We start from the raw sequence: 13,078 nt of genomic DNA, 5'->3' as shown, positions 1-13,078 counted from the left end.
GGTTTGAATACTAGCAGGATAGACGGAAGATAGCCGTGAGTTACAGTACTGTTCAGAAGAGACAGACCCAGAATAATCAGAGCCACGGCGAACAAAATCCCACCGAGCTCTCGAAATTCGAAATACTTATGATTTCGTGTGATTATGTAAGAGGTCATTTCTCGTCATTTCCTGGTCCCCATGCTCAGCCCGGTGGCTCGCACTTCACCTTCTGCCCCTCCTCGACCCTTCCCCATTCCGGAGCGATGCTGCCTTGCCACATCAGAACTGCTCTAGTGACCTCCAAAATCCCCGCTCATAGCTATACGGTCCTTTATAGTCGCAATGCCCTGCGTCCCGCGTTTCGACATCGGCCAGCAGTAGCGTGTCCCTCGGCTTCGTTCCGGACCTCCTCGCGGCGCCAGGACGAGCTACCAAAATCGCCATTCCAAACGTTCGTCGAGGTCTTGAGAGAAGAGCTGCGCAAGAATCGGGAGCTGCAGGACAATGTGAAGCAGCTGCAGGGCGACGTGGACAAGCTCCAGGACTCGGAGGCGATGAAGAAGGCGCGAGCCGCGTATGAGCGGGCGAGGGTATGTTTCTACATCATGCAGGGCATTATGTTAGTGAAAGAACTCATCCGTAATGCCTTAGCTCACGTCCAGCATCAAAGAAAATCCGCGGCTGCGAGCAGCGGCAGAAGAACTTCGCAGGACCGGCGTGAAGGTTGGCGATGCCGTCTCAGAGGCACTCCGAACCATGGAGGAGAGTGAGCTCATGCGCGCAGTGCGTCTCATTCCCGCTACCACTTCCTTGCACACGCCCTGACTCACCATGCGCTGGTAGATATCCCGTGCGTCGAACGCCGTCTCCTCGACCATCGCATCGACAACAGAGCCAATACGCAATACGGCCGCGTACAAGGCACTGTCTGACACTCTGGTCGATGCGCTCGACGACAGCGGCAGCGCTAAGCACGCCGGGTTTGAGGAGAAGGAGGCGCGCCGGAAACGGCGACAGATGCGACTGGCCAAGGCAGGGAAGAACAGTATCACAGGTTCCTCTCGCATCGTCAAGGCCGACCCTGAGTACGCACGCTCTTCTGCCGTCCTCTACTCACGCATCTCACCCCTGCCTGCAGCGCCGGCGCCGCCATGGTGCTGCACAAGGACTCGCCGAGGCGGGAAAAGTGGGAAAAGCTGAAAGAGACGAATCCCCTCCTGCGCTCGTTCGTGTCGCTTCGCCAAGCATTCGACGAGTCCGAGCATCCAGTCGTGTCGTCCGTGCGCTCAGTGACACAGACCGTCGGCGGCTGGTTCGACGAAACGGAACACGCGCAGGTGCAGCGGACCATGAAGCTTATGGACCCTACATTTTCCATGGAGTCATTTGAGCGCGAACTGAGAGAATACATCGTCCCCGAGGTCGTCGATGCGTATTTAAGTGCAGACCAGGAAGCGCTAAAAGCATGGTGCGGCGAAGCGGTACGCGTGGCACCTGACTCTAAGCAGTAGTTATCATACGCTAACGAGCTTTGCAGACTTACAACGTTCTCTGGGCCACTATGGAGCAATATCTGCGTCAAGGGCTTGTCAGTGATAGCAAGATTCTGGATATACGACAAGTTGACGTGTGTGGACAGTACTTTCTGTCTGTTAGCATTTCCTAACACTAGCTCACGGCTTAGGTTTCTGCGGGCAAAATTCTAGAAAACAATGTCCCCGTCTTTGTGATCACTTTTGCGACGCAGGAGATGCTATTGTTCCGAAACGCAAAGACGAGCGAGATTGTGGTCGGCGCAGAGGACAAAGTCGAGCAATGCCATTATGCGGCTGTCGTTACTCGAGTTGAGGAAGAGTTGGACAATGAACTCACGGGCGGCTGGAAGATCGTCGAGGTGCGTGACATCACCTTGGCACTAGGATCTAGTTATTCACGGCTTGTTCCACATTCAGATGGCACGACGATCCGCACGAGCGTATTTGTAGTCGGTTGGAGCGACGGAGCCTCACCATCATTGTTGGACTCTAGGAGGTTGGTCCCGCGTCTTGCTTGCGGCATACTGGCTACTTCGATCGGGGGCAAGCCTATCCCACAGATTCTACTAGATTGCCCTGGCATCGACACACCCCACTCACCCAAAATTAGGGACTATCATATGTTTCCTGTCATGGATTATTCTGTGAATCAGGCATAATAACATTAGAGATCGTGCGGGATCTATGGTGTTCTGACACGTTCGAAGTAGTATAGATTTTGACCACCGGTCGGTCTAATACCATCTGGGATGGAGATCATAGCAATGAGCATCAAGTCAATTTGTGCATCATAGTCCGTCATGAGTTCTTGGCAATACCCGCAGCACCACTATCGCGAGCCGCAGACCAGACATCCTCCGTAGCAGCGACTATCCTCTGCTTGACGCTGCCAAAGCTGTCCAGAGCTGGTCGGACGTCCAGGGAGAAGACCGGCGAACCATCTGGCTCTGGAGGCGCCGAGTAGTAATCAATCACGTAGCGCACCTCTTCACCCGACTGTTGCCGACGGACGACCCAGTCATGCCGGTCAAAAGGCGGCTCAGTGCTGTGTGGCGACCATATCTGGTAAGCGAATGAACAGACAAGAGTGTTTTGGCACGTACTTGAATCGCGAGGGCAGCAGCCACCCCGCGAAAAGCCAGAAGCGCGCCTTTGGCGAGAGCTCACCCGGTCTGCCCTTGAACCTTGCCAGCTGAGGTTCTTCGCCACTGCAGTGAGGAGAGTCCGTAAGTGAGGCACAGCGATGCGAGGGCGCGGGGCGGTGACACTCACGGGTTCTCCTTGCGCTCCCACTTGAGTATTTCCTGCCATGCTTGTTCGTTGAGGAAGTTGTGGATCTGCACCATCGTCTCGACGTGCTCCTCGGGGGTCTCCCAGCCCTTGCGGACGAGCGCGTTGTAGAACTGCTGCGGCGAGGGATACTCCCATGTGGACGAGGCGTCGCGGGGGATAGTGGACGCCTCGCGCAGGGTGGGTAGCTCGGCGGACTGGTGTGCGGCGGGGGTTTGCGAGAGCGTGGGCATCTGGTTTAGCGGATTGAGTTCACCGGGTTCATGGCTAATAGGGCATTGCGCGGGGACTGTTGGGGACGAGGACGAGGCTAATGTGCTAGCGTCGTGCTGGATGGGGCACCGCGCGGGGGAGTCAGAGGGAGCATGGCGAACGGGGCATGAAGCCGGACTAGAGATAGCGGGTTGTGATGTAGTCTGACCCATAAGTCAAATAAGAGAGGAACAGTTGTCGTCGTCGTCAAAGAGCAGTGAAGACGGAGACAGACTCGGGGCGGAATTGCAGGTCTCGCTTTCGGGCCTTCCCGGGTCCCGGGCGCGCTCCGGGCCACAAACGGCACTCACTACTTTCTACTTACCAGCGAGCAACTATGTATGATACTTGCACGAATTATCTCATCGCCACAGAATCGTTGTATATAAATGCGTCTTCATCTATGTGTCATTAGGTCCGAAACAACTAACATCCACCCGTCGGTGAGGCTATGATACATTTGCAGCTGATACCGATATAAAACAGCAGCCCTGCAATGAGTTATGAGATGTTTGCGAGAAAAAGGAGAAATGAAATGCAAAAGGTATCACAGTGCTCCGGGGTATACAGCTCCGAAAATTATATGAGCAAAAATCTTGGGGGTATCTCGAAAAAGGATATCAGCACAGCGTCAGAAAGCGACAGCATTTCGAAGTGATACTATAGCCCAAATCAAATCGAACTCGCGATAAATGTCTTTCAGCGCAAATGACACAACGAAGAATCATCCCGGACGGGCTTGTGCAGGAACATAGCGCATAAATTATAAATGAAGCCAGTGTATCACGGAGAGCTTGTGGCATCGACAGTTAGTTGCAAATTGTGCATTGACCGGCATGTAATGACGTACCTTAAGCAATCCTTGTGGCCATGAAGACATCCGTGATGGGAGCATGGTTGTCATGATGTGCTGTGTCTTGTTATGTGTACGCAGTGCGATACACTGCAGTGCACTATTTGAGGGGGAACAGAACCAGTGCTCGGAGCTATCACTGGAACACTTGCTGGAAAGCATTCACAAGAGCGTTCTCATCGGCATCTTCGCTGCGACGCGGCAACAGTGTCATTTTTCTGCAACGGAAGCTCACGTCAATTGGATGTTCATTCTATCCGAGCCTGGAGTACGTACTGATTGTTCAGTACAAATTTAAAGTTGGTCGGCTTCTCCTGTCTTTGCTGCAATGTGGCAAGCTTCAGCTCGAGCTCCATGCGTTCCTTTTGCAGCTTCCGAAGATGCTTGCTCTCCGCTGCTCTTTTCTGTGCCTCTTTTAATTGATCTTTTTTGCTCCGCATCTTCATTTTTTCATCTTCTCGACGGGGATCGCAGTCTTCGTCCTCACGATAGATGCCTTCAGGAGTGTTATGATCAGCTTCTCTGTCAGCCATCTCGCAGTTCTCTTCGTCTACTTCGAATTTTGGTTCCCCCTCCGCTTCCTCTTCTTCCTCTTCTTCCTCTCCTTCCCGCTCTTCTTCTCCCTCGACCTCTGCGTCCTCGTGAGTGCAATCATTCTCCTCCCCTTTGCTATCATCATCACTTTCCCTTTCCCCTTGTTCTCCAGCCCAGCCCCCGTTAGCAACCAGCAACACCTCCTGTACCCGTTTTTCCGCCTTGTTTGAATGCGCGGGAATCAGCTTGAGATCCTCTTCGGTGTCTGGCATGCTCCGCGACACCTCGTCGAGGAAAGACAGCCCGAAGTCCAGCGCAACCTCTTGCAGGTACGCCTCGACCGCAGCATGCACCTCCGCCTTCTCGTGTAATAGCGAGGATGCCGGACCGTTGGCGACCACAGCCACGTCTGCGCCGCTATCATCGTCCTCGTAGTCCGGGAGCTCATCGCTCGTACACCGCGCCTCCTCTCCAGGCCCGACACTGCTGCAATCTTCCTCGAGCTCCGGTGTCCTCTCCCCGTCCTGTGACTTGGAATCTACTCTCGTCGTCATGTCTGCGTCACTGTGAATAAGACCGAAGCCCTGCGACGGCGCCACTGGGACGTCGTACGTCGAGGTGCCAGGGCCCTGGAAGACGCCAGCCATGTCTTCCATGGCATACTCTGGGATGGCGACCAAATCTACGACCGGAGGCACATATGGTCCATCGACATCAGAAATCGGGAGGCTGATGGAGGGCATGTAATTGCCGGGGATGGACGAGGGAGCGGGATTGGCTAGAGGTACGGGAGCGATCGAGACAGGTTTGGTATTCGACGCGAAACCAATGGCGTCGGTCTCCATGCGATCGCTGGAGGGATGGGGTGCGAGTGACAAAGATTCCCCGGTGGCACTGCTGACCTGGTGCGATTGTGTGGCAGCGACACCCTCCATTGCATGCGCATCGTTGGCCTCCGTTTTCTTGGACTTCGGGGGACGCTTAGCCCGGATGAGCTGCCGCTTGCGCGCGACTGTGGCGGACAAAAACTGGCGGGCGAGCGAAGCTGCCAGGGGCGCCTTGAAGCCGCTCTCCTGAAGGAGATGGGGGACACTGCGGCGCGCCTCCATCTTGCGCATAGCGCAGCCAGATAGCTTGGTGACAAAACTGGGTCGCCACTGAGCACGCCACAACGTGTCGGGCACGAGGTTCAAGTACCACTAATTAGTATGATGTTCGATCTCTCATAGCGAGCAGACGCACCTTGCGTATAGTTCTTGGTTTCATTTCGGGCCCCTTCTCCCAGAGCCGTCGCTTGAGCGCGGGTAGGCGGCTCTTGTCGTCGTAATGGCCCTCCGCGAAGCCTGTGACGACCTCAGGCGCGTGTTTGCGCTTCGCAGAGGATCGGGAGGGATGATATATGGTGGGTGCCACACAGTGGGCAAGGGACCATACCAGTTCTCCATGCTCGATCTGACGTAGTACGTTCAGATCGAGTGACCGGTTGGGTGTTCGATGCCGGCGAGTGGAGGTGCGGTCCTTGCGGATATGCTCCACATACTCCTCTCGCGATTCGAAAACACGTCTCCGCAGTCTCCGAGCCGCGCTGGGAGATGCTACGTATGGGAGGCGAGCGCATTTAGGGTAGTTTGCATGATATTGCTCGCGATACCATGCAAAATGGCTTGAGAGGTCGACTGGGGAGGGAGAAGACATTGTGTGATGGTTGGTTGCAGTGTGGTAAAAGCCAGGGGGTGTTGGGGGGTGAAATGGAACATGCAAACGAATTTATAGACCCAATCGCAGCGTAACAGCCACGGCCCAAGCGTAATTGTGGCACAGGCCGGGCCCCTGCGCGTGTGTGGCGGGATGCGTCACGTGTTGATCGTATCGCGTCCAAATGTCGGTCATGTGATCGTGGCGCGTTCTACTCTATGGCCTTCGGAAATTCGGATGAGCCTTCAGAGCAAGAGCCATGGGCCTTTCGACCACACGAATCAAAATACAAGAACGTAATCGCGGAAAGAGGGCACCTTGGTATCCTAGACCTCCAGGCTCGATCTGCGCAGTCAGTACCTGCATGGTAGTGATAGCGAAAATGAGTCACTGCCCTCAAAGAGATGGATACAGAAGCAGCGAGACGTCCTCAGATACAAGCATTTTCGAAAATCGACCTCTCCGCAGACGGTCCATACAGTATATTCAGCCATGCAAGTACTGCACAGATACGAAAGGGTACAACATACATCACTTATTACTTGTGCTGTTTCTTCCAGTTGCCATTTCTCTCAATCTATCGGGGGTGCTAGAGCGATCATGCTGAATTGGACGCTTGCAGTCTGCGACAGATAATTCAACTTCACGTATTTGGCGACATCCTGGCAAATAAGGCGTGAACATCGGCCACGAGCATTAAATGTATAATGAATCACCTCTAGTAGATTGGTGGATTCTCCTCGGTCGATGGGCCCGATCCTGCGCCCGTCGAGTTCCAGAAGGCGCAATGGCTGCGTAGTAACTACGTCCGACCTGGGAGGATTAGGTGCCTGAACGAAGCATGTAAAGTGCAGATCGGTATTAACTTCTGCCCGGGGAGCAGCAGTCTGCCCTGAAGATGCGACGTCCGCATGTATATTCGCAAACAGCGACGTGGTTTCGAGTATCTTCGCCCGTTCCTCTGGAGTCTTGTCTGCATAGGGCAAGGTTAGATACATCAAGCCTGGATTCCTATGCGCCTACCTCTGCATTCGTCAATAAATAGAGCCAGAGGGCTGTCAGGCGCGAAAGTAACAGGGGACTGTAACGGTGCAACATAGGTATATGACAATCAGGTACATGATTCCAAGTGAGCATACGTTTGCGAGTGCGTGCAACAAACCCATGGTTCCGCACGCGTTACCGATCTACGTCACGGTATCACGTCAAGACTCGCTAAAGGGCTAAATTGAAAGCGCATACAGTCTGCTTGATGTAGAGTACCGTAGGATCAACAGGATGTTGGCCCTGGGCCTTAATTCGTTCGTCTTCTTGTTTTCCTTTTTCTTCAATGGCATCAGTTAACGGGAATAGCAATATAATAGCCTTGACGGGCTGCGGGACCAACGCGAGCAACTGAGGGTGTCTTATAGCCTCTGCTACATCAAATGCAAACGCGATACGCACCTCCGGATCCAGACCATACACATCCGTAAACTGGTCCTGCGATTCGACAAGACCGGCCTTGTTAGCCCACTGGTAGCGTGGTTGCGCAGCGTTCGATGTCATCAGCTAAACCCTTGCAGCTGAAATGGCACGATCCTGCTCACACTGTTGAGCACCTAGGAGCCAATTATCAGTTGCGAGTGAAATCCATCATGACTGATTATATGGGTCACTAACATCTGGATTACTTTCCAGAGGGATCCATCGGCTTGGACGTTCGGAAGTCATGGTGAACGCGCAGAAAGTGCAGTTCAGGGAGTATTAGTTTCTGAATTACTAAATCCTAAAGACTCCTCTTGAAATCTACACGTGATACTTCCTACGTGTGCGTAAAGCTGTTCCGAAAAAGGAATCTATGAATCATGGAGCGAGCCAGGTGAGGCTGCAGCCTGCGCCGCACTGAATGTTCTATGCCCTTCTCGTTTTATTCGGTACTTTTTGGGCTCAACTTGATTTCAACCCTCATTGCAACCGAATCGTCACATTCGACCTTACCTCTCCTACTCGAACACCGTAACGATGGCTACGACCTTATATGAGACGCTAGGATTGGGCAGAAACGCATCCCCAGAAGACAGTACGCGTTGGCTATATGTAGATATACGGCTTACTGATTCTTTGAAATAGTTAGGAAGGCATATCGTCGACGGGCTTTACAAACTCATCCTGATAGGCTTCCCCCGAACATATCTGCAACTGACAAAGCAGTCGCCGAGGAAGAGTTTCGCAAAGTAGATCTATCTCGATGGCCTTTTCGTTCCCTACACTGACCCCCGCTTCAGGTGAATAATGCCTACGAGGTTCTCAACGACGAGCAGAACCGCAAAGTGCGCAGTCCGCCTTGAGTCGTCGTAAGTTCCGTGATCTCATAGCATGCAGCTCTACGACAGGTATGGTGTCTGGCCACCTCCAGCAACTGGTCCAGATAGCTCGCGGAGAACCAATCACCGCCAGAATTCCTTCGATGCTTTCAATTTTGATCCGTTTGGCTCATTTGGTCATCAACAATCATTCGTATTCACCGACCCCTTCGTGCTTTTCAACTCTCTGTTTGGCGACATACACCAACTCCACCGACAGTTTTTCGATGATGATCCATTCTCTGCGAGTCAGTTCCATGGTGCCTTTGGTCGCTCGCCTTTCGATCGTATGGGTGATCCTTTCGGGCATACTCTCATGTCACCTTTTGGTGGTTCTATCTTCGGCAGTGGGCCGGGTTTACTAGGATCTGGGCCTATGTTCTCCGACTTTATGGGACCCAATTCAAGACCAGGAGGAGCCTCGTATGGATCTGTCTCTGAGGCTGTCGGACGTAATGGGCAATGGGTCTCGCAGAGCACAGTTACTCGGTCAATCAATGGGCGTACAGAGACCACCACAAAGCGACGCGATGCAGAGGTCTGTGATATAAGCCACATGCTATGCACAAATGCAGCTGATATAATTGTATCCAGGGCAACGAACACATAACATATTCCTCTCCAGAGGGAGAGCGCTACACCATCAATGGCGTGGAACAGCCTCTCCCGAATGGGCGTGCCATTGCATCGGCCCCTGATCCTTCACAGCGGACTCGACCGCCCCCGCCACTCGCCATCGCCGCCCCGCCATCGACCGCTGCTGCGACTGCCGGTTCTTTCGCGCAGCCTTCGGCATCCGGATTTCATGCCCCGTCGTCTTCCCCGCACCAACCTCAGCCTAGGGCACAAGCTCAGCAGTACCCTGCATATACGCAGCTATCTACTTCCCCGCCTCGTCGCAGCCCCAGCGTCGGATCCCATAATTATCCAGCTCATCGTCCGCCCATAGCGGAGCCTATCCCTGCGCAGTATCAGTCCTCGCGGACCGGCTATCATGGACATAGAAGTCATGGTGCCCATGACCGCGAGCGTCGCGATGGTAAGCGCATCTACACCGGCGCTGCTCACTTAGATTCACATGTCTTCTTTAGTACACGACGCAACGCATGGGCATAGAAGCCATGGTCGCTCTCACAGAGACAAGGATCATCCTCATGAGCTTCGGCACTCTCACCGAGACGCACGGATCAGAGATGACAGAGGATACGATGGAGACAAGAGAGGGCAAGGTGGATGGTGAGCGCGCGCGATGCAGGCAGGTCGTTAGCTCCTGCCGCCGCCTGTTCATGTACTGACGCGTCCCTGCCAGGCTGAGTGGCATCACGCACTTTCTCAAAAGCAGGTTTGGCCGCGCATCCTGATTCATGACCACGCTAGTACTACACTTTGCTACAACGCTCTACTCTTTTCTCGCTTTCCATCTCCGCTCATCCTCTTTGTACACTAGATTGTATTGATAGGTTATCCCCCTTTTTTGTTCTCGTGTATGCCGAGTTCGAGATCGTAGCATTCTGCCTGTCCTAGCATTTACATTCATGAGTTGTGTAGTAATCGACAAAATTTGATCCAGCTATCCGCCGGTCGCCGCAAGACGTTTCCAATGTCTAGCTGTAGTGTAAAATGTGCTTGGTGTGAAGTACTGTATTGGCACGACACTCAAACTAGAATACTACACGACAGCGTGGTGCTCAACCCGAGAGCTACCAAGAGCAATATATGATCGATGAGACCTAACTATATGTTACAGTAGAACGAATCCGAGCTTGACTTGACATTGTGAGTGATGCGAATGTCCAGGAGAGAGGTGTAAAACGAGAGCAAGCAAAAAAGAGTTCAATAAATAATTGCCTACCAAGTACCATTGAAGGAGTGTGTGTGGTATTTCAAACTATACACAGAACCAACCGAGAGCCAAACGAGAGTCTACGACACAAACAGATCTGAAAGCCCCATTGGGAAAAAGACGCATCTAGCATGCTCAGACGACTGCCGCCGTCCGGGTCTGCATTGGAGGGAACGCGGAGGACATGGGAGAGACCTGGTTCTGCTGGAGTAGTGAGTCATTCCCATACCGCGAATCTCCTTCTCCATAGGACGCAGTAAGTGTGTTGGGAGCACTGCTCGTACTTGGCGTCTGAGGTGCCCCTGCAGTTGTTGGAACTTTGCCGATGAACCAGGACTGTGGAGAGCGTCAAGAGTGACCACATAATAAGCACATGAAATACCCACAGGAACCCAACCACGATCGCCGGTTTCCTCCTTGACAGCCTAGACAAGAGCATAATCATCAACGAGAGACCAGCGTAGCAACAATATAGACAAACATATGACCAATGGTTATATCTCTTGAAAACCCTAAGGAAGTCGTCCTTGGCCAGGTTAAGTTCCTCGTCGCCTTTCTTCTTGTAATCCATCAAGGCAATCCCCGGGAAACTAGTAGAGAGGATACTGAGCGGCAGAATGGGGGTCTTCCCAGGCGATTCCGGTGGCGAATTAGATGTAGAACCGCCTCGTGACGTCGCTTCCGCAATAGCGGAGGCAACTGGCACTTTAGTCTCAAGTAGACAACCTGCGGGGACCCAGCCCTGCTTGCTCGTGTCAGGCTCAATCGTTCCGGCGCCTGCCGGGTCTCTTTGCACGACCCACCAGCCACGAGATCTGGAGAGAATGATGAATGTATCGCCGCTACATGTGAAATGTTAGCTGGCCTTAAGAGGTCACTACGGAAGGCACTTACACAACGACGTCGAACTCATCCTCCTGCTCTGCCATATACGGGTAGATCGCAACTGCATACGATACGCCCGTCGACGGTGGGATTTCTCTCAAAACTGTAGGGGCAGACATAGTGTCCGGACCGTCTGTCACACTTGACCCATTCCCGTTGTGAGACTTGCTGTTCTCTACCAAACCAACCTCTTCGATACGGTCCTTGCTTTCCACCGCAGGCGACATCAATTCCGGCCACCCTGACTGCGCGCTCGACACGCCCGTCATGAGTCCAGATGCCACATTTAATTGGCTGTTGACCTGAAGCTTTGGTGGACGAGCACTGATGTCCTTCCCTCCCTGGGAATGTCCCTGACTACGCAATTGAGCCGAGGACAGAGGTGGCGACCTGGTAGACGATTCCGATGATGCCCTGCGCGCAGCCTGCTTCTGCTGCGCGACAGCAATAGGTGAACGGATGTCCTTGATGTGTTTAAGCATAAAGACGGGGTTCTTTTTGGCGTCTTTGAGTTTCTGGAACAGCAACAATGGCTTCTCGTCGTAGCTGAGGCATCTCTCAATGCGATTGCCTGAGAGTGCCATTATAAAAGGTTGAGGCTATGTAATGAATGAGCCGAACTTACCCGAGGTTCCATAGCAGATGAACATGGCATAGTTTTGCCAGTCGTCGTTGTTGATCTTGTACTTCTTCAAGGCGGCCGGAAGCACTTTCCATGCTGGGTCTTCTAAGCTTACTTTGAAGCTCTTCAGGTTGTCAGAGCTGTCATGTCTCACCGGCTTGGGAGGCTGTGAACTACTAGACCCAGCGTCGGAACGCGACATCGATGCTGGATCATTGGAACTAGACATAGCATGAGATCTTGATCGGTCCGACGTCGAAGGGTTGCGGCCGACATTAGAATTGATGTCATGTTCGAGACGTTGCGGAGACGGCTGTGGTGATTCCGCAGGCTCGGGAGCCGGTTTCGTGGGCGAACGAACAGGCTTCACGAAGGACGCCCATTTAAAGGAATGTTGGCGTACAGGACTTTCTGTCTCGCTCTATAAAACGTCAAACCTTCTGTGAAGGGGAGTAACCTGCGGATATGCGTACCTGCGGTCGCAATAATGTGCTACTTCGGATGCTGCTGACATCGTCAAGGCAAGAGTCCAGACTCTCGCTGAGGCGCCGATTGTCTTCCTCTAGAGATTTCAATCTCTCGCCTACGGCGCGAGGTCAGTTGAGATATGAGAGGTAGCGGTGAACACGCACTTTGCTCCCGGAGCAGATTGTACAGTCTATCTACGTTCAGCTGGCCCTTCCGCTCTTCAACTTCGGCTGTTGAACATGAGGGTTACTCAAAGCAACGGAGAGTACGCATTATTCTCACAAGGCGGAACGTAGTGGTCGGACTCAATAGGAATGCCTTGCGCAAGCTTGATATTGTAGACTCCTTTGAGAATTGAGAGTCGTTGGCCGATGGTTGCAATTCCCATTTCCTTGAGACCTTCTGCATCAAGAAGACACAAAACGTCGCCAGTTATCCTATGCTCTATTGGAGCCGTCGTGAACAGATGCAGTATCAATCAACTGAACTACACACCTCGAACCTGGCTTTCGTATTGAGGAAAGCCGAGCTTTGCGAGATATGCGTGCACATCGCCCTCGTCCCATTCGAGTATACTCGTCCGCAGCTCGCCTGAGGAGGCATCCATGTCGGGGAGAGTGATGAGAGAACAGTGAAGGTGCAACGGCGCTGCCGCTCGGAGGATCAGGTTGCGGGCCCCCGGTTCGGAGCTTAGCGGTGGCTGGGGTCTGACTTGGCGACGGCGAACTTGAATCCAAGTTCAGTTCTCCGTGCGGGGTTGATGCTCGTCGACGG

The 13,078-nt window shown here is 53.2% G+C and overlaps 6 protein-coding genes across 6 annotated transcripts; 2 read left to right on the top strand and 4 right to left on the bottom strand.

Annotated features, from left to right (window-relative positions):
* Nucleotides 1-180: 180 nt before the first annotated feature.
* FIBRA_01696 (uncharacterized protein) lies at nucleotides 181-2,176 on the top strand (the record flags this gene model as incomplete). Its single annotated transcript, XM_012323568.1, has 7 exons — nucleotides 181-275; nucleotides 320-572; nucleotides 634-765; nucleotides 826-1,067; nucleotides 1,121-1,463; nucleotides 1,520-1,609; nucleotides 1,667-2,176. 7 exons carry the CDS (start codon nucleotides 181-183, stop codon nucleotides 2,174-2,176), a joined length of 1,665 nt encoding a protein of 554 aa, XP_012178958.1.
* Nucleotides 2,177-2,315: 139 nt separating this feature from the next.
* Nucleotides 2,316-3,232, bottom strand: FIBRA_01695 (uncharacterized protein; the record flags this gene model as incomplete). The annotated part of the gene is made up of 3 exons (XM_012323567.1): nucleotides 2,316-2,562; nucleotides 2,621-2,725; nucleotides 2,790-3,232. The coding sequence occupies 3 exons, from the start codon at nucleotides 3,230-3,232 to the stop codon at nucleotides 2,316-2,318; spliced, it is 795 nt and encodes a 264-aa protein (XP_012178957.1).
* An 816-nt stretch (nucleotides 3,233-4,048) lies between these two features.
* Nucleotides 4,049-6,141, bottom strand: FIBRA_01694 (uncharacterized protein; the record flags this gene model as incomplete). Its single annotated transcript, XM_012323566.1, has 3 exons — nucleotides 4,049-4,130; nucleotides 4,189-5,645; nucleotides 5,689-6,141. The coding sequence occupies 3 exons, from the start codon at nucleotides 6,139-6,141 to the stop codon at nucleotides 4,049-4,051; spliced, it is 1,992 nt and encodes a 663-aa protein (XP_012178956.1).
* Nucleotides 6,142-6,713: 572 nt separating this feature from the next.
* Nucleotides 6,714-7,854, bottom strand: FIBRA_01693 (uncharacterized protein; the record flags this gene model as incomplete). Its single annotated transcript, XM_012323565.1, has 7 exons — nucleotides 6,714-6,803; nucleotides 6,858-7,114; nucleotides 7,165-7,222; nucleotides 7,281-7,328; nucleotides 7,384-7,656; nucleotides 7,731-7,742; nucleotides 7,804-7,854. 7 exons carry the CDS (start codon nucleotides 7,852-7,854, stop codon nucleotides 6,714-6,716), a joined length of 789 nt encoding a protein of 262 aa, XP_012178955.1.
* Nucleotides 7,855-8,145: 291 nt separating this feature from the next.
* On the top strand, nucleotides 8,146-9,933 carry FIBRA_01692 (uncharacterized protein; the record flags this gene model as incomplete). Its single annotated transcript, XM_012323564.1, has 8 exons — nucleotides 8,146-8,203; nucleotides 8,254-8,357; nucleotides 8,409-8,453; nucleotides 8,506-9,024; nucleotides 9,081-9,395; nucleotides 9,436-9,525; nucleotides 9,578-9,745; nucleotides 9,796-9,933. The coding sequence occupies 8 exons, from the start codon at nucleotides 8,146-8,148 to the stop codon at nucleotides 9,931-9,933; spliced, it is 1,437 nt and encodes a 478-aa protein (XP_012178954.1).
* Nucleotides 9,934-10,464: 531 nt separating this feature from the next.
* FIBRA_01691 (uncharacterized protein) lies at nucleotides 10,465-12,911 on the bottom strand (the record flags this gene model as incomplete). Its single annotated transcript, XM_012323563.1, has 9 exons — nucleotides 10,465-10,665; nucleotides 10,716-10,754; nucleotides 10,811-11,171; nucleotides 11,224-11,785; nucleotides 11,840-12,257; nucleotides 12,310-12,419; nucleotides 12,469-12,534; nucleotides 12,587-12,748; nucleotides 12,800-12,911. The coding sequence occupies 9 exons, from the start codon at nucleotides 12,909-12,911 to the stop codon at nucleotides 10,465-10,467; spliced, it is 2,031 nt and encodes a 676-aa protein (XP_012178953.1).
* Nucleotides 12,912-13,078: the final 167 nt, after the last annotated feature.

This window comes from Fibroporia radiculosa (assembly GCF_000313525.1).
Source record: "Fibroporia radiculosa TFFH 294 genomic supercontigs, scaffold833, whole genome shotgun sequence".
In the NCBI taxonomy this organism is placed as follows: domain Eukaryota; kingdom Fungi; phylum Basidiomycota; class Agaricomycetes; order Polyporales; family Fibroporiaceae; genus Fibroporia; species Fibroporia radiculosa.
The sequence above is the reverse complement of the archived record's forward strand: the minus strand, read 5'-3'. Positions and strand labels throughout refer to the sequence as shown.